A 20,570-nucleotide genomic window follows, 5' to 3' on the forward strand; every position below is an offset into this window, starting at 1 on the left:
AAATCATTCTAATGTGTTTTGCTGCTCAACATTTCTTATTCTTATCAATGTCGCTGCTTACTATTTTTGTGGAAATTGTTATATTTTATTTTAAAATTCTTTGATGAATACTAAATTCAAACGAAAAACGTTTATTTGAAATAGAAATGTTTTGTAACATTATAAATGTCTTTACTGTCACTTTTGATTGATTCATCACATTTCAAATTAAATCAGATTATTGGGCATTTGGTTTTGTTTTGTGACAATTTAGAATAAAATTATTTCATTAATGAAACCTGTCTCTGAACTATTCCTTGCTGTTAAACCAGCTCTGATATAGTCACTTTAAACTGATGATAAAAGCTCTCACTTTTAAAGTTTTCTTCAGTAGTTTCTTCAGCAACTTTCACTAGCAAGACTTTCCCCAATCACAAAACAGCAACATTCTGGCCATGGTTTCTGCTAAACAGTTCAGCCAAAAATTAAACATTCTGTTATTATTTTATCACCTTCTTGTCATTCCAAACCCATATTACTTTCTTTATTCTGTGAAACACAAAAGGTGAATTTTTGGAGAATTTCCTGACCACTTTTCTTTGTATTGGAAAAGAAAATGGGGCTGGAACTGTCAAGCTTCAAAATGACAAAAAGCACCATAAAAGAATTATAAAACTGAGAATTTGTGGGAGAAGTATAGACCGATAATACCAAGGTTGCCAGCTTTGAGATTTTGATGACGGGGTAAATTAGGTTAGGCAACAATTCAAGGCTAATGCTGTACAAATGACACCTTTTCTAAACTTTAGAAACAATTTTCAATTACACATGCTGTTTTAAGTAATAAAGATTGATTGTTTAAAATCACTAAATCACTCTTTATTAAGATTCCAATACAGTCACTGTTCCTATAAAATATACTTTCTTACATAAATTTGGTGTTCAACAACAAATATTTAATGAAAATCATATTTTAGTGTAAATTATTGCGCTGGAATCAACATTCAGCTTCTGAGCTTTATACATGATTTCCTGTGATTGTGACTGCAGTCAGGGATGGGCAGTATTTCAGATACATGTATTTAAAATACGTATTTGAAATACAAAATACTATTTTGTATTTTGTATTTGAAAGCCTTTAGCAACAATCAAATGTAATTTGTATTTAAATACATTTAAGATAAGTATTTTTGTATTTTCAAAATACATAAAATACTTTGTGCCAGTCAACCCTCCCTTGTAAAAGTATTTTTTAGTATTTTTAAAATACAAAAATACAGTAGTTTATTTTGATACTTGGTGTGGCTGCTGTATTTTGTATTTTATTTTGATACACTTAAAATTAAGGTATTTGGTATTTTATTTTAAAATACATTTTGATGTATCGTTGCCCATCCCTGACTGCAGTGCAATGTCATATTAACAATCAGTCTATGAGCACCATTTCATGCTGTATATAATAAAGCAGAATTTCTTTGGTGTTATGGACTATATAAGACAGCATATTGTGTCCAAACTAACATATTAAGCATAATAAAAACTACATTTCCATGTTCCACTACAAGTGCAGAAGAAAAAGAGAAAATGAACTGTATGCTACTTTTATTAATTGTAGTGCAGGGGCCAAAGCAATGAAAAATGTTGAAGAGCAGAGCGCGGGATGTGCTTCATTTACACCGCGACCTTTCAGTATGCAGTGGTCTTCATCACAGCACTGCTGAAGAGAAAATAATCTGCACCCACCACCAAGGCAAACAGCTCTTTTTTATGGACATGCCAATGTTTGCAAGAGTTTAGTAAGGGGAATTTTTTAGAAAGGAAGGCATGTTGACATGAGAGCTTTCAGCAGGCATGTCATCCTCATGTCTTGTGGAATTATCGTCGATGGTTTTCCTCAAGCTGAGGCCAAAATTACACTTGCATCGAGCGGAAGATAGTAGGGGAGAAGAAAGAAAAAAAAACAGTCAAAAAGAAAATCTAGCTGAAATCTGAAAATCCAGCTGTTTTATTATGTGAGCACCATTACATAGTTTTGTGGCTTTTTGTTTACATCTGTTAGCACACACATGCCAGATTATTTCTAAAAGTTGGCTAAATTAAAACTCTAGACATGTGTAAAAGGTCAATACCACCAAATACGTCCTTGCACAATAAATAGGAAATATTGGAACAAGGCTATGACATAAAATAAAGGCTATCTATTATTTTCCTTTAAAATAAAATGTCCAAAATTCAAAGGAAATACTTCACGCAGGGAGGAAAACTGAGCTAGTCAAGCAATTTGGTAACACATTAAGCTTCTATATGTTCTATCAATATTAGCAATATGCAATAGCTAACATGAAATAGCAACAAACAATTCCTTTATGAATTATGAATGAACATGAATTACGAGTTATCCAATGTGGAGATGTGCTTTTAAATGTCTGTGTATGATGTGTGTTGAATACCCTGAAGAAGGCACTTAAACCGAAACGTGTTAGTATACTTTTAAAGTATTAAAGTTCCCTTCATCATAAGTATAGTGCTGGATTCTTTTTTCACATTCTTGACCATAGTTTGTTTCCATGCACCTTGTGAAGTGGTAAAGTGTTTCCAGATCACATCTCATGAACTTGAATTAACAACATTTATAAATTAACATTAGCCTAGATTTAAAAATGCTGTAAAAATGGTTGTTGATTATCACTATACTGAATTCATTAGCCAATGTTAGCAAATCGAAGCATATTGTAACATGTTACAGCAACTTCACTGGGTCTTTAGCACATTTTTAAAAATCAGTCAGCTGTTTAATTATGCATGAATAAATTTATGCAACTTTTACTTATTTATGCACAAACATGGGAAAGCTGGAAACTGTAAAAGGCTACAATCATATTTGCATAGTACAGTCAGCAGATTTCCAACAAGCACTACATTACAAAAGCAAAATCAGGCATAAAGAAATGAAAGCAATTTTTCTCTTCCCACATGATCATTACAGAAGAAGCCTGAAAAGCTAGTCTTCTTCTTCTCTCTCTCTCTCTCTCTCTCTCTCTCTCTCTCACAATCACAGTCCCAGTAGTGCAGCAGTGTTTAATGAGAGACCCTGTCCCTCTCATACCTCCAGCTCTAGATTGTGGGTGGATGTTAGCACAAGGCTGATGGACAGTGATGGCTACTAATGATTTTCTTACAGCGGCTCCAGACTCGAGAGTTCAGTGGTACTCTCTCCATGGAGACACAGTGCCATACTGCTTAATTCCTCCATGGATTCATCTAAAGTGTATGCTAATGAAATATGAGATGCGCTGCCTTACATGGGTTATAAAAACATATTCAAACACGAGTCCTTGATCTGGAGGCATTAAGAGTGGAGGTTCAGAGCTGTTTTCAGGTTCTGCCCAGTCAATGTCGTCACATGAGGCTTACAAACGTGCTTAGATGCTTGCTGAATTTAGCTCTGGGTCAGTCAAGCTAGAAATTCTATATGCAAATAAAAATCATAGTCAGTGTGAATTTTGATGCATTATCCTTGAATCAAATGTGACTGGATTTCTTTGAAGTTAATTTTCTTACTTATTCTGTACTCAGTCATACTTAATTCTCTGATGAATGGTGCAAAATCAGGCATAAAGAAATGAAAGCAATTTTTCTCTTCCCACATGATCATTACAGAAGAAGCCTGAAAAGCTAGTCTTCTTCTTCTCTCTCTCTCTCTCTCTCTCTCTCTCTCTCTCTCACAATCACAGTCCCAGTAGTGCAGCAGTGTTTAATGAGAGACCCTGTCCCTCTCATACCTCCAGCTCTAGATTGTGGGTGGATGTTAGCACAAGGCTGATGGACAGTGATGGCTACTAATGATTTTCTTACAGCGGCTCCAGACTCGAGAGTTCAGTGGTACTCTCTCCATGGAGACACAGTGCCATACTGCTTAATTCCTCCATGGATTCATCTAAAGTGTATGCTAATGAAATATGAGATGCGCTGCCTTACATGGGTTATAAAAACATATTCAAACACGAGTCCTTGATCTGGAGGCATTAAGAGTGGAGGTTCAGAGCTGTTTTCAGGTTCTGCCCAGTCAATGTCGTCACATGAGGCTTACAAACGTGCTTAGATGCTTGCTGAATTTAGCTCTGGGTCAGTCAAGCTAGAAATTCTATATGCAAATAAAAATCATAGTCAGTGTGAATTTTGATGCATTATCCTTGAATCAAATGTGACTGGATTTCTTTGAAGTTAATTTTCTTACTTATTCTGTACTCAGTCATACTTAATTCTCTGATGAATGGTGTCCATGTCAAGGGAAGTGACCTTTAAGCCATTTTTACCATTCAGGGTGTGATGTTACGTCAAATAATGAAACTGGAGACCTTCTCAGAACTTTATATTAGGGATGCACCGATAGCGATACTGGTATCGGTATCGGGCCCGATACTGAGCTCCTGTACTCGTACTCGTTAAAATGCCCCGATACCAAACGCCGATACCAAACAGCATGTGATAAGTGCCATATTCAGACAAAGAAACACCCACAACAGAACAACAGACAGCAGAATGGAGTTAAGGATGTCTACTACGAAGTATATGTATGCAGCTGGGTGACAGCATGCTCAGGAGACTACAGGCTGTCATTAAGGCTAAGGGTTGCCCGACTAAGTATTGATAGTTGTGTAAATACTGTCATACTAACAGCTGTCTGAATATTTTTTGGTTGATTGTAATCTATTACATACCTTTCTATCAAAGTTATCTAACATTATCAAGCTGAATTTGTTCTGACACAGTGTAACTCTGAGTTCTTGTCATATTTTATTACCATTTTCTAAACTATAGCGAATAAACTGTGATAATGTGAGAAATGTTGAAGGTGTCTGAATAAATTTTGGTTTGACTGTATCTATTTGATAAATGAAGTTAACCAACTAACATTATACACACTCTTTTGGTTTCTGTACCCAATATATAAAAAATTTACAAATGCAATAAAAATATTGGTATCGGTACTCGGTATCGGCAAGTACCAAAAATAAAAGTATCGGTATCGGGCAAGTACTGGAAAAAGTGGTATCGGTGCATCCCTACTTTATATGATGGTCTACTTAATATACTACTGTTCAAAAGGTTGGGGTTGGTAAGTTTGTTTATTGTTTTTGAAAGAAGTATTTCATGCTAATAGTAAAACTATTAAAATATTATCATTTAAAGTAACTGTTTTCTTTTTGAATATAGTTTAAAATATAATTTATTCCTGTGATGGCAAAGCTGAATTTTCAGCACAATTACACATTTTCTAGGATTCTTTGATGAATATAAAGTTTAAAATAACAAAGTTTAATTGAAATAGATAAAAAAAAAAATTCATTATTAATTTCTTTAAAAAAATCTTGACCCCAAACTTTTAAATCCTAGTGTTAATCTTTTGTTTATATATATATATATATATATAATCAATAATATTTTAAATATGAAGTGATAACATACAAACCGAAATGCAAAATTGCGTATTGTTATCTAATAATTTCTAAAATTATGAACTTTGTAAGGAGAGACCCCCTTTATTTTGTTATTTTGGTAACACTTTACTTAAAGCCTTTATGTATAATGCATTATAAAGGGTTATTAAAGTGTATAATGCATTATAATTATTCATAATGTGCATTGTAATACATCATCTTCATAATACATACATACATAATCTTCTAAATAATTATAACTGAATTTAAAATGCATAATGTTACAATGACTTGATAAGTTTTATAATGTATTACCGTATTGGCCTGAATATAAGACGGCCCTGATTATAAGACGACCCCCCTTTTTCCAGATGTACCTTTTGGAAAAAGGCTTTTTAAAAACCAAATCTTGTTTTTTCTCAGTAAAACACATTTTGTCTTCAATTATTTTCATATTGCATATTTTTCCTATTTTAATTTGGTTACAATTATTCATGAAATTGTAAAATGCATTATAAGGTGCATTACAAGCCATAATTAAAGCCTTTATGTATAATAATGCATTATAAAAGTAGTTTTAATGCATTAAGTAAAATGATACCATTATTTTTATACATTTATTGTAGGTTAATGACTTAAATGGGTATATTGCTTTCTTTGCTTACATACAGATTGCCACTGATTTATATTATGAGCCTAAATGCACTAATAGACAGAATCTTGTAAAAAGCATAAAAAACATCTATTTTGTGATTTAATAATTTTTGCATAAGAGGCATTTAAACCAACCGCCTAAAACTATATAAAAATAAAAAAAATTAAAAAGTCCAAATGAACTTTTACTCTACTACTTTTTATATTACTACTAATTACAAATAGTTTATGAAACTACAGATTCAGTAATCAGTGGTTGGTTGATTGTTCAAGTGCCGTTGATACTATTCTGTCACCTGAAAGAGTTATTTTCTAGATCAAGTAAATGCAAATGCAGCGGCTGCTGTTGTTGAGACGTTTTGATGTAAATAATCAAGGCTTTGATCAGTAACAACCCTCTGCCTGACCTGGATCATATTGCTCTGTCTGTATCACTTTAATGAAGAGGTTCTTGGCAGACAAAGGGAAATGGGTTGGTAAAAATACCTGTGGCTCTCTCGCAGGGCTTCTTTGCCCTTCCTCCAGGAGATCATCCCGCGCGGGGACATGCGGGGCCTGCACTCAATCAAAACATCTCCACCCTGCCGAGCCAGTGTCTGTGCCTTTAGCACATTATTGGAGAAATCTGGTGCCACTGCTGATGTGTAGAGAAAAACCAGCATCTTACAAAACTAACAGACAGATAGATTGACTGACTCCTGAAAGTATTTAGGAAGTCCTTGTAACATGTAAAATGTCATTGCATTAGATATTAGATAAAAAAGGACATTTTTCAAACATTTCATGTTTTTTACACAACAGACATAGAATACAAAATGTGGAATAATTATTATAAATATAAATACATGATTACATTAAATCATTTCATAAAGTGTACTTTAATTCTTCCTTTTTTCCCTCATTACATCAAGACAGCTGTATCACACTGACATTTTTGCTTTCATGCCCCAAATAATAATACATTTGAATTCAGAAATGAATTTATGCTCGTCATAGAAGATTTTTATGCAAGTAACTGATGTATGAATTGCATTTTTCATATACATTGCCATTCAAAAGTTTGGGTTCGATTAGTTTAATTATTAATGTTTTTGAAAGAAGTCTCTTCTGCTCTCCAAGGCTATTTGTATTAGACAAAAATACAGTAAAAACAGAAATATCGTGAAAAATAATTACAATTTAAAATAACTATTTTCTATGTGAATATACTGTATTTTAAAATGTAATTTATTCCTGTGATGCAAAGCTAAATTATCAGCATCATTACATCTGCTGCTTATCAATGATGAAAAGAGTTGCGCTGATTTTTTATTTAGATCCTTTGATGAATAGAAAGAAAAACAACAATGTAAATGTCTTTACTGTCACTTTTGATCAATTGAGTGCCTCCTTGCTGAATAAAAGTATTAATTTCTTTAATTTTTTTTGTATACTGACCCCAAACTTTTGAAGGGTAGTGAATAATAGAATAAATTAAATTTAAACATTTGAATAAATTACCGTATTGGCCCGAATATAAGACGACCCCCCTTTTTCTAGATGTACCTTTTGGAAAAAGGCTTTTTAAAAACCAAATCTTGTTTTTTCTCAGTAAAACACATTTTGTCTTCAATTATTTTCATATTGCATATTTTTCCTATTTTAATTTTTGTTTTGAAAGTATGGTAAAAACTGGTAAAATGTACCAACAGGACAAAACAATTGTGTCATGTCATGTCACAGACTAATTTTCTTCCATACAACCTGCTATATCTCTATCTGTTTCCCTCTTTGCTAAATCTCATCGTCGTCTCACTTTCCAGAGGCATGCGAGGAGGATGTTTTTAATGCGATATCCTCACTTAAGAGCACACTCAAGAGCTCACGCTATCCCCCGCACACCACTAAGTCAAACCGAGTCAAGCCAGCCAGCACAAATCTAAAGGCTCTAAAGTGCGAAGACTGTCTACCTCACATCTCCCCCAGGCAGCAATTTCAGCATACTAGACTTTCCTGCCTGTTTGGCATCCATCTGCACTCAGCGCTGACAGCATCAAAGCACCCATTGTGCTGACAAATGACAGGACTAGGGAACAGAGCACTTCTCTCATCTGCCCCATGATAAAATGGCCTCGAACGTCAACTCCTTTAATCTTCAGCGCAGAGAAGGGTTTGATCATTGATCCTGTCAAAAGTTATTCTGCTCCTCATAATAGCGGGTCAACTGTTTTTAAATGCAGCGTAAAAGGGTGTAGTAAGACTAATGAGTGCTGGCGTTTGCTGACAATGTGGTTGGAATGAGCTTATGAGGAAAACAAAACCCAAGTACTGCTACACAGCACTGCTGCACCAAAACAAACTGCATCTGGCCAACTGCATATTGGCTATATATTTCAGAATATGAGTGGCTATGTCTTTAGTAACTATGAATAGTGATTCCTTACCAGTGACTTTGAGTTCAGCGTTGGCAAACACTCGGCCGTGACGGTTCTCAGCGATACACTGGTACATCCCAGTATCTGACAGGGTCAGACTGCTGATGGATAATGCCCCGTTTACCACCTGGATTCTGTCCTGGAAACATAACAACAATCCCACAATTCAACTTAACTGAGAAATCCTAAATATATGTAATGTAATGTTTTCCTATCTTCTGCATATAGATAAAAAGTGACGTGACATGTGGCCAAGTATGGTTACCCATACTCGGAATTAGTGCTCTGCATTTATCCCATTCTAAGTGCACACACACAGCAGTGAACACACACACACCGTGAACACACACCCGGAGCAGTGGGCAGCCATTTATGCTGTGGCGCCCGGGGAAAGATCGCACACATTTAAACATGAAATATGCAAATATGTCCACGAAATAACATAAAATCATACCTAAACTCTTTTGACAGCTTTGATCAGGGAAAACAAACTTTCTACTGGAACTACTGGAAATTTCTATAAATAATGCAAATATATCCTTGCTATTTTTTCCGAAACATTCATAGTTATTACTTTTGACAGGGCTTTGTGGCAAGCTATATGCATTTATTATCATACATTATCATCATTTTGATCAGTGGACACATACATTTCATGTTTAAAACTACAGAAGGTATGTTAGTGGCAAAGACAGAAATCTCCAAAATGTTTTTCCAAGATTGATTAATTAATTAAGATAATTAATTTCAAATAAACAATAAAATCGGACAACAACGGTATCATGAATGTTGCTTCTTTAGCTTAAATTCCACAAAACAAACAAACAACAAAACTTTATTTTCGAGGCAGTTCAAGATTAAACCAATGCAACAAACAAACTAGGGGGAAAAAACTTTTTATTTAACTTAAAAAGTTACTCATTTATAGACAGTGTTATTTAACTAAATCTTTATTTAATTATCAGAAAATGCAAAGGCTATGTAAAATGCACAGCATGGATTTTTGGCAACGCAAACAAATCAAATGGAAATGAATCATCCGTACAAACTGATTTACTCGACTGAATCATACTTCTCAATGCTACTTGTTAGATAATGTTAGATATTTCATCTTAGATAAAACCATCACAACAACAAAACAAAAAAAATGAAAGGAGTGGGACACCACCAAAGCATACCATATTCATGGAAAGTGGCTGCTATAAAATATTAAAATGACAGATGTGAAGGGAGCAGAACGGAGGATGAATCTAATCCCACACTAGCAGTGGATTGCTGCTGGTGGGCGGTCTATAATTTTTTTATCCTGGAAACACTTACTCGTAAAACCCCTGTTATGCTACCATTGCGCTCACATGAGTGTGAAAAAATTTGAATGGTGCATTCAGGTTGAATGAACTGATATTTAAAGGGCTCAAATATCTTCACTCGCTCTCTGCATGTGGGCACTTCAGAGTCTGCTGGCATTAGCTTTATGCCACTTGAATTTCATTGTTCCAATGCAGCTGATGTAACTCTCTGGCCACATGATTCGCCTCGACATGGAGCATGACAATCTAACCGATATTATAAACAGACCGCTTCGTATGGATGCCATGTTGACGGGGGTAAACTAGAGAAGATCAGTACAGCCTCTAGCAGCAAAGACAAATGGTGGCATAAATCAGCTTTATGGGGGTAATTAATTAGGGGTGACATTCCACTGAAATCAGCACTTTCCCTCTCGACGGGAGAGCACCGTTTGAATGGGCTGTGCTGCACCAGACTGATTAAGTTGCCCACCTGAATAGACATCGCAAAGATTGCCCCAACATTATTGGTACTGGCTTGGCATGTGTGATATTGTTGCTGAGGTAAACATTTACACAAGCAGAGGATGATTTGGTGTAGTAGTACCAGGGATAAAATCAAAACAAAACGTAGGAGAACTGCAAACTTTTAAATATATTAGGGCTGTCACGATTCTTCGATTAAATTAGAGTACTGGATCAGGGCTGTACAGTGCGACATATATGTCGCACGTGCTACGAAAAAACTGGTCTGTGCGATGAATAAATTTACCACTGTAGCACGCGTGCGATACAGTTTTGCATGTTCATAACAATTATAAAAAATCATTGATTGCATTTTGACCGATTATCCGGCAAAATACCGGAAGTGGCGCATTCCACAGATGAGAATCCATGAAAAACATTATTAGACCATTTTCTAAGGCTGCACGATATATTGCAACCATATAAAAATCATCATAAAGCATAATGCTATTGTGAATTCACAAAGGCTGCGATTCAATTAATTTAATTTAATTTATTTTACATGCGTATAGGTTATGTGCTTTTCAGAGTGACAGAAGTAAAGTTGTTCAGAGTAGGGCTGCACGATAAATCGAAATGGAATCGAGATCGCGATTCGACAGAAGCTGTGATTGTCATGCGTATCTTTCAGTGAAGCAGGGTTCTGTGATCAGTAGTAAATCTCCATCCAAAGGCAAGAGGGCGCTCTCGCGCTGAAACTCCAAATACGCCTCGCAGAAGAAACCCAGAAAATGCCTATCGCTGCAGCTGAATAAACAGAAGATTAAACTGCTTTCATTGATTCAACGTGACTAATAAACACACGACTACGGCAATATACGGTTTATCTGAGTTCTTATTATTATAATTTTCATTAAAATAAAGTATATTTATAATGCAATGCCTTTATCACTGCTTAGAATACTATGAAATATGTTGCGTGCCTTATTCTGTGTAAGAAGCCACATCATCTCACAGAAGGATTTATTTCAAACACTCTACTGACGTTATGAAGTGAGTTTGGAGTAAAAATATGTTATTAAATGTGGTATTTTCACATGCTTTCAGATGGAGCAGCATTTACTTCACAGAGCCGTAGTTCACTGAGAAGCTATGCAAACAGCTGTCATTATCGCAAACGATTTCTTCGATTTCAGAATCGCACAATAAAATCGTCTGCGATTTTTTTGCGCAACTTGTCAGTGAACTACGGCTATGTGTAGTAAATTCTGCTCCATCTGAAAGCACGTGACGATGATTTCCTGCTGATTACAGAACCGGCTTTTTTAACAAAATGCGCATGACATTCGATTAATCGTGCAGCCCTAGTTCAGAATAAATATTGCTCCACACAAACAGTTATCATTTACATGCATCTTTGCATATGCTGTGAGTCTGAGTTGCTTATAAAGTTCATCTGGGAACAATGTGCACCATTCTATCAGAATATTATAAGGTAATTAATTTTTAAACCTACACAAAAACAAGAGAATACTGCATTATCTTTCTAAATATGCAAAATGTTCATTGCAACTTCAAAATAAAAGCTTAAACCCACATGTTCTTGTTTAAGAAATGACAGTGTCTGTAGCATTTCTATAAGTGTCCAAACATTAATGATTAAGTGGATATTTGAATTAAATGTTGTTTAGTCAATATTAAACAAGGATTAGATCCTTGTTTAATATTAGTAAAGATTAATAAAGTGTAAAAAAAATTATCAGGCTGTTGTAACCCTCTGCAGGCATTTGATATAATAATATTGTTTTATTGCATTATGTACTTTAACTGTTTTATCCAATAAAACCATATGATTACTTGCTTTTGATATTTTATTTGAACCATTTATTATTGCCTCATTGCTATTATATATGTATTTTAAGTCATTTTAAAGTCTGTTGTTCACTTTTTTATTACCACAATTCCGATTACTCGATTAATCGTCAGAATAATCAACCAATTACTCAATTCAATTCAATTCAATTCAATTCAAGTTTATTTGTATAGCACTTTTCACGATACAAATTGTTGCAAAGCAGCTTTACAGAAAATTAAGTTTCTACAATATATTTAGTAGTAGCTTGTCAGTGGTGACTATGTCAAATTGATGTACATATGGCAGAAATGTACGGTAAAATTCAGTTAATGACGTAATCAAACAGACAATTAACACTATCAACAGCAATGATTATATGTTGCAATCAAACTTGTAGCAAAATTTGGTCGTTTAATTACTCGTTAGTGACAGCCCTAAAATATATAATTTAAAAGTACATAGAATAAATACAGATTATACAACAGTTAGTTTTAGTGCACTCATAAGAATGAATAAGAATGGCATTGCTGATAATAGCACTGAACATTTCACTGTTTGTATCAGTCTGTAAGTTTACTATATACACTTTTCTGTGGTTTGCAATATTGTGACTGATCTATTTAGTTTGTGGAGAAAAAAAAAAACTGCTTGTATTTTGTCTGAAATGTCTATTCAGCCTGTGGCCTCGTGCCCACAGGCAAATCACAGCTGTGTTAAATTTCAGTACAACTAAAGTGCCTTTAAGACAAGTTATTTCACTCAACAGTAATCTTAGTAACACCCAGGATAGCTGTTTTCTGTGTAGGCAGTAAACATACAGGTGCAACTTACTTTAAAGGGCAAAAAAGTCTCCAAAACTGTTTTTCAAGAAAGTTATAATAATGCATTTCAATTTCAAATGAACCATACAATTTGACAATAGTGGTATCATAAATGTAGCTTCTTTAGCTTAAATCCCACAAAACGAACCAAAACAAATCACAACAAAAAACTTTAATACGAAATATAGCTAATTAAAATTTAAAATAGCATATTTTGTAACCAGAAAATGCAAAGATAAATGCTATGTAAACTATTGAGTGATAGCTCGACACTATTGGGCAATAACTCAAATGAATCAAATGGAATCACTGAAATGAATCATCCATACAAACCAATTTTCTACAATGAATCAGACTTCTCAATGCTACTTGAGAGAGAGATGAAAATCTAGAAGGGCATATTTGATTACTGCCTCAGCTCGCTTATGCAGCAAACAATGGGACATAATTCTGTCAGGCTACACCACTGCTGAAAAAATAGCTTATTACTGTATTTTGAAAAATAAAAATACTGAAAACTAGAATTAAATTACTAGCGCTATACTTAGGGTTACTCTCTAACAGTGACCGTATGGAGCTTCTGTGATGTGCTCTGAATACTGCATTCAGGTGATGGTGGATAGTTTTTTTTCTGTTCATTGTAATCATCAAATAACAAACGACACTCTTCTTCTCTTTCTCTGACTACATGGATGACCTTTCGTCTGGAGATTGATCAAACGCTGAGGTAGCCGATGGTGACATTTACAAAATGGTAACACCTCAGCTCATTAAGAGTGCAGCCTCACACGCCGAGATCGTGTTCACTATCTCTTAGAGTAATGAAACAAGCTCTGTTGTACATGACATTAATGCAGCACAGAACTACTCAGAACCTTACAACAACTGAGACAAACCTAAACCAGAGCTCTGGAAATACACATGCAGAATCTTAAAAATAAACAACATAATACTGAAAAAGGCTATAGAAAGTCATTGTGTCCCTTTTTACATTTTTTATTCACATCTTGTTTTTAGACCTGTTGTGCACGTAATGTTGCCTTAATGTACCTGAACAGTTTTTATGGTAACCCTAGTGAAAAATAAATATACTAAAATGTATTTGAAATACATTTATTTCATGCTAAGTATACAAATACCTTTACATATTTACTGTATGTACTTAATAAAAATACCATGCAATTGTACTTTTAATATACTAAACTGGTATACTTAAAGTCTACTAAATTGGAAATGCTGGGTTGTTTCAACCCAGCTTTGGGTCAAATATGGACTAACCCAACTGTTGGGGTAAATTTTCTAATTGAAGTTTTAACCCAAAAGTTGGGTTAGTCCATATTTGACCCAAGGTTGCGTTGAAACAACCCAGCATTTTTCAGAGTTTAATTTTGTACTTAAAGGGTTACTCCACCCCAAAATGAAAATGTTGTCATTAATCACTTACCCCCATGTCGTTCCAAACCCGTAAAAGCTTCGTTCGTCTTCGGAACACAATTTAAGATATTTTGGATGAAAACGTCTCAGGTTACGTACACAACCCTGGTTCCTCGAGGGAACGAGACGCTGCGTCGGAAAACGCTAGGGGAACACCTTCTGTGACCACGCTCTGAATAACATGTGAAATCAGTCCAATAGCTGAGCGGGACGTCACGGGCGGGTGACGTCATGCCCAGGAAGCTATAAAAGCACGTGCGGCGGAGCCAGCGTCAGCTTCAGGAATGAGGCAAGCGCTGGCAGGGATGCCGGAAGTATGGCACCGAGACGCAGCGTCTCGTTCCCTCGAGGAACCAGGGTTACATACGAAACCTGAGACGTTCCTCTTCAGGAACTCGAGCTGCGTCGGAAAACGCTAGGGGAACGAGAATGCCCACGCCGCCAGACTTCCAAATCTCTGCCTAGTGTGGAAGACTGCACAGCTAGGGCGAGAGAAGTAGGCGGGGTGCTTCGCTCCCAAGCAAACCACGCACAGGTTGTGTGTATCCCCACTCGTGATATAACATTTTCTTTGGGCAGGGAGGAACACACAACCTACAACGTGGCTTGCTCTCGCCCTTGAAATGCTTTGTCTTTGCATGAGCTTAGAGATAGCTGGAGCTTATAGACCTTCAAAATTGACAGACAACAATAAATATGACTGACACACACAGAGCGCTTCGCTGAATGACAGAAAGCTGACACTGGCTCCGCTATCCAGCGAGAATGACGGTCCGCAGACCCGCCTTCTGCTAGAAGCCTTCGGCCTGGGAGCGCCACTCTGACTCTAGACTCTGCGGAGTACGAGAAGTGAGGCCCCCAGAATGAGGGGCTGGAACACGGTAGGTTGGGACTGCTCCGCCCAGCAGCCCCTGCTAACCGCCTCAACCTCCTCAGAGGAAGAGAGGTTAATGCGTGCTCTCACTCGAGAAATTTATATCCCAAGAGCCCCTGTATATCTAACTTCTCATAGTCAGATAAATACTTCATTTTATTCCTCAGAATTAAATGCAATCAAACAACCAGACGAGTAAATACGGTCTAGTGTAGTAAGATTCACATCAAAAAACGAAATGATGTAATATATGCGCTGCGCGCGAGCCACTCAGTCACACAAACAACATCAATCTCCTCAGAGAAAGAGGGTCGCAGCACTCACTCAGAGGGGGAAGAACCGCAGCGCGGGCTTCCAGCCCCGAGAACGAGCTCTAGATCTAGCGAACACGGGTGGAGATAGGAAGAGCCGTCTCCAACCCGTCTGCTAGATCATGTGCGATCCCCGCGTTCTCAGTCGCCGCCGTGCCTCAGCAGCAGCGGGACCGCAATCGCAAGATCACAGGCACGGATACACTCCTCGGAGCGTGCCCGGCGAGAGCGGAGCACTTAATTTTCTTTTAGCGGAAAAAACACAATCCGCCCCCCGAGAGCCGACTGCGCACGCTCCGCTCCCTATTAATGCTGCTCAAAGAGAGCCCTCTGAGAGCGAAGCAAGGCAGTAACAACTGTGCTTCGCTCCCAAGCAAACCACGCACAGGTTGTGTGTATCCCCACTCGTGATATAACATTTTCTTTGGGCAGGGAGGAACACACAACCTACAACGTGGCTTGCTCTCGCCCTTGAAATGCTTTGTCTTTGCATGAGCTTAGACATAGCTGGAGCTTATAGACCTTCACAATTGACAGACAACAATAAATATGACTGACACACACAGAGCGCTTCGCTGAATGACAGAAAGCTGACACTGGCTCCGCCGCACATGCTTTTATAGCTTCCTGGTCATGACGTCACCCGCCCGTGACGTCCCGCTCAGCTATTGGACTGATTTCACATGTTATTCAGAGCGTGGTCACAGAAGGCGTTCCCCTAGCGTTTTCCGACGCAGCTCGAGTCCCTGAAAAGGAACCGGGAGGCTTGTGACTGTCCCATTGACTGCCAAGTAAATATTTAAGTAAATTCAATCTGAATTTTATGAAGCGACGAGAATACTTTTTGTACGCAGAGAAAACAAAAATAAATACTTTATTCAACAATTCGTCTCCTCCATAGCGGCATTTTGGAAAGTATCCACTGAACAATTAAGATTACTAAAACTAAACTGAAATATAAAATAATAATGACAAAACATCAAAAAAGAAAAGTTTTATCTTAAGTGAAAAATCTACTTTCATATTGACATAATGTTGACATAATTGACATTGTTGACATAATTAAAACTGTAGTTCCTAACATGCTTTGCATGAGACTTAATCGGGAGAAGAAAAATGCTGAAATTAAGTATAATTTATTTTGTGTTATTAAAAAAGATGAGAAAAGATTGAGACTTGATAGTGTTTGATGTTCAATTACAGTATGTTGAGATTTAGATTTCAATTTCCTTCTATTCTTCCTAAATTGCTAACTTGCTCATTAGGTGCACTAAAGATAAAGCGAACCACATCTCCCACCTCAAAGGACTCGAGCAGCTCTCCGTTCTTCAGCCACCTGTAGGATGGTTTGGGCTTGGCGCTCGCCTTACACTCCCACAGCAGAGATTCATCAATGGCTTTCTGCACATCCTGAGGCTTCTCCACCAGATGAGGGGGTGCTGAGATCCATCAATAAACACACAACACACAGCGAGATATCAGCACCTCACAAAGCGCTGCTGATAAAAATGAATTTTCAACAGCTCCCTGAATCCCAGACAGACTTAGAGTTGGTTATTGATTAGCCCCTGTTAGGAATCAGTAAACCAACCAAGCAGTTTATGAGCCAATTACTGAACAAATCCAGTTATTAATCAATCAACATGGCATTAGAAAGAAAAAAAAGCATAATACTGTATGAATAATTTACAAGGACATTTAGTAAACTGCATTCACACTGAGCTGAGGAGATTACAGTACTCAGCTCTCACTAAATGTGGATCAAATTTTATGGATCTTTAGCCTGTCTTTGGTATATTGCTTTAATATTTATATTGCTTTGAGGAACAACACACAACCATTCCCAAACATGCACAAGAAAACGGTGCTAGAAAACGTGCAAATGTTACAGTTTTAACCTTGATTAAATATTTATACTTAAAGCTAGGACGATTAAAAAAAATGGCTTGAAAACATATTAAAACGAGACTATTTCTTGTGGCTTCGGTGAAGGTCGGTGTGACTTGCATAGGCTTAACTTTTCTTATAAGATGAGAGAGAAAGGAGAATACATCACCGTAGTGCAAGCGTGGACAAAGTAGAATGCTTTATAGGTATCAGTCACACTGCTGGAGCTAATAATTTTGACTTCAGCCATTATGTTATGAACAACAGTGACCCATATTGATTATTCCATAGCTCCAACAGCAGTGATAGATGGACAATACAGTCTATGGGAGATTATGGATTTTTACCTGCCAAATAATTGCAATGACAAATAATTACAACATACAGGGATACTCATGAAAATCTGACATCCTGCTTATAAAACATAATGGGGTTACAAATTAAACAAACAATATTGATCAGTGATAAACTCAAATATATAAGCATTCATAGAAGCTTAATAGTGCACATTGATTGTGTGTTTGTCAGATTATGGAAAGTGTGTAAAATCAGTTGAATGTCCAATCTGCTCTTTTCTATACAATGAAAGCTGTGGTCACCATTCTTTTACATTGCAAAAAAAAGGAACAGCTTGAACCAGAGATATTATGATTAACTAAAACTAAAACCATTAAAAAAATCATTACTTATGATAAAATATAAAACACGTTAACTTTTTTTGTTCAGCTTGTTGCCAAGACAACTTTTCTCATTTTTGTTTATTTTAGGTTGAAGCACTAAATAACTCAAATGTATTTATTCCCACCACGGAATAAAAAATAAAAAAGGCAATTGTGACTTTTTATTTTACAATTTCCTTTTTTTCACAATTCTGAGTTTATATCTCACAATATAAACTTTGTTTCTTGCAATTCTAACAAAAACAAAACAAAACAGAAAACAGGATTGCGAGAAAAATTGAGTTTACATGTCACAATTCTGGTTTTATATCTTGACTTTTTTCTCAGAATTCTGAGTTTGCATCTCACAATTCAGTTGTTTTCACCATTTTATAAACATAAATGTAATTGTAACATTTTGTCTCACAAATCTCGCTTTCCTCTCAAAATTGTGAGTTTATATCTTGTATTTCTATGCTTATTTCTCACAATTCTGAGATATCTCACAATTCAGACTTTTTTCTTGCAATTCTGAGGTTATATCTCACAATTCCCACAAATCAGTCAAGATGTAAGCTCAGAATAGCTAGAAAAAAGCCTGAAATGTGAGATAAAAGTAGCAATTACCTTTTATATTTTTTTTCATCTCATGGCAGGATTAAACTAAAACTAAAAACTAAAACATAATACTCAATAAAAATATATGCAGTACATGTGTTTAGGAACAAAAAACAATAAAAAATGACAAAAACAACAACATTTCTAAAACTAGCTAAAATGAAAAGAGAAAATATAAAAAAAATTAATAAACTAAATAAAATAACAAACTTTTTGTTAGAATCTAAATAAAATTACACTGGCTTGAACATTCTGCTAAGTATATCATTTTGTCCATGCAAACAGCGTTCATACAGGTTGGACGATTTTTAAATTTGGCTGAAATTTTCCTTCAAGAGAAAAGTACATTTATTTAATTTCTGAAATATTTCTGACCTACCGTAGAAGTAGAGACGCCCCTTCACTGTGTTTTTGCCTCTGGAGTTCTCAGCTGTGCATTCATATTGTCCTGCGTCTTCCTGTTGGAAATAAGGGATCTCCAACACTCCACTGGATTTGCCAACATCCACTTTTCTGGGAAAAGGAACTCCGTCTGGTCTTCTCCAGGTGATCGAAGGTACTGGACTGAAAACAAAATGTAAAGTTGATTGTTTAATGAGCTGTTTCCCTTTAAATAATAATAGTCTATAGTATAAACTGGAAAAGAAACCCAGTGTCTCAGTAATTGTTAGCATGTGATATTGTATAAGCAGGCTCAAGTATCAGTTGTAATATTTACTTTCCCAAAGCGAAGCACTCCAGTTTGACTGTCAACCCTTTGGCAACAGCCAAAACTTCTGAAAATTGGACCTCAATTTTGGGTTCATATTCTCCCATAATGCCTGAAACACAGAAAAAGAGTGATTATTTCCTATTAAAACCCTACGTTTAAAACCACAAAAGAGTCATTTTTATGAGCTGAATACATATGGTAAGACCATCACCATCATTGCGGAGTACGAGTGATGTAGGAGGTCCCTGCACTCTGCTTTGTGTCACAGTGTTAGTCACGACACAGGTGTAGTTTCCCACGTCTGAGGGCTCCACTTTAGCGATGTACAGGTTGCCTGTTTTCTGTGACACAAAGCGCCGCATGTCTTGCTTCACGAATGAGGGATATTCATTGAAGATCCAGGAAAAGGTCAACTCTGTCGAAAAGACAAGAGGTGAAACTTGCTGTACTGCACCACACGCTTTGAAGTTTTCAAAAACTTAGAGAATTTAATACTAATCCATTTCAGAAACCCAGTGATGTGAGTTAACAGAATCACACAGCCTTGAGCATGGCTTTCATTGTACAGTCATGGCCAAAAGTTTTGGCAGTGACATAAATGTTGTGTTTTGCAAAGTTTGCTGCTTAAGCTGTTTTGGTGTTCATTCACATTGTTTCTAGATTATGTAGAGTGATCAGATGCATTTTAAATAATTGCTAAAAGCTTCATTGGCCAAAAAAATAAACTTTTCACAAAAAAACTAATTTCACTGTTTTTTGATCCTGACACAAAATGCTACCATGAGTCCTGTGTCGTGCCAACAGTGAAGCATCCTGAGACCATCCATGTGTGGGGTTGCTTTTCAACCAAGGGTGTGGGCTCTCTCATAATTCTGCCCAAAAACACTGCCATGAATAAAGAATGGTATCAAAACGTCCTGCAAGTGCAACTTCTTCTAAAGTCCATGAGCAATTTGGTGATGATCAGTGCATTTTCCAGCATGATGGAGCACCATGTCACAAAGCAAGTGTGATAAAGAAGTGGCTTGAAGATCATTACATTGAAATTTTGGATCCATGGCCATGCAACTCCCCGGCTCTCAATCCCATAGAGAACCTGTGGTCAGTCCTCAAAAGGCGAGTGGTCAAGCAGAAGCCCACAAATTGTGATCAACTCC

General features: G+C 36.4%; 1 protein-coding gene across 1 annotated transcript in view; it reads right to left on the minus strand.

The window, feature by feature from the left end:
* Window positions 1-20,570, minus strand: part of LOC107722753 (contactin-3-like) — a 78,092-nt gene that overhangs the window by 12,320 nt on the left and 45,202 nt on the right. Inside the window, exons 5-10 of the mRNA XM_016531223.1 lie at window positions 19,625-19,828; window positions 19,420-19,522; window positions 19,081-19,265; window positions 16,837-16,976; window positions 8,498-8,627; window positions 6,568-6,711 (exon numbers count right to left, since the gene is read on the minus strand). Coding sequence (XP_016386709.1) covers window positions 6,568-6,711; window positions 8,498-8,627; window positions 16,837-16,976; window positions 19,081-19,265; window positions 19,420-19,522; window positions 19,625-19,828 — 906 coding nt within the window. The remainder of the gene's footprint in view (window positions 1-6,567; window positions 6,712-8,497; window positions 8,628-16,836; window positions 16,977-19,080; window positions 19,266-19,419; window positions 19,523-19,624; window positions 19,829-20,570) is intronic.

This window comes from Sinocyclocheilus rhinocerous, unplaced genomic scaffold (assembly GCF_001515625.1).
Source record: "Sinocyclocheilus rhinocerous isolate Xijiao unplaced genomic scaffold, SAMN03320098_v1.1 scaffold162, whole genome shotgun sequence".
Lineage (NCBI taxonomy): Eukaryota > Metazoa > Chordata > Actinopteri > Cypriniformes > Cyprinidae > Sinocyclocheilus > Sinocyclocheilus rhinocerous.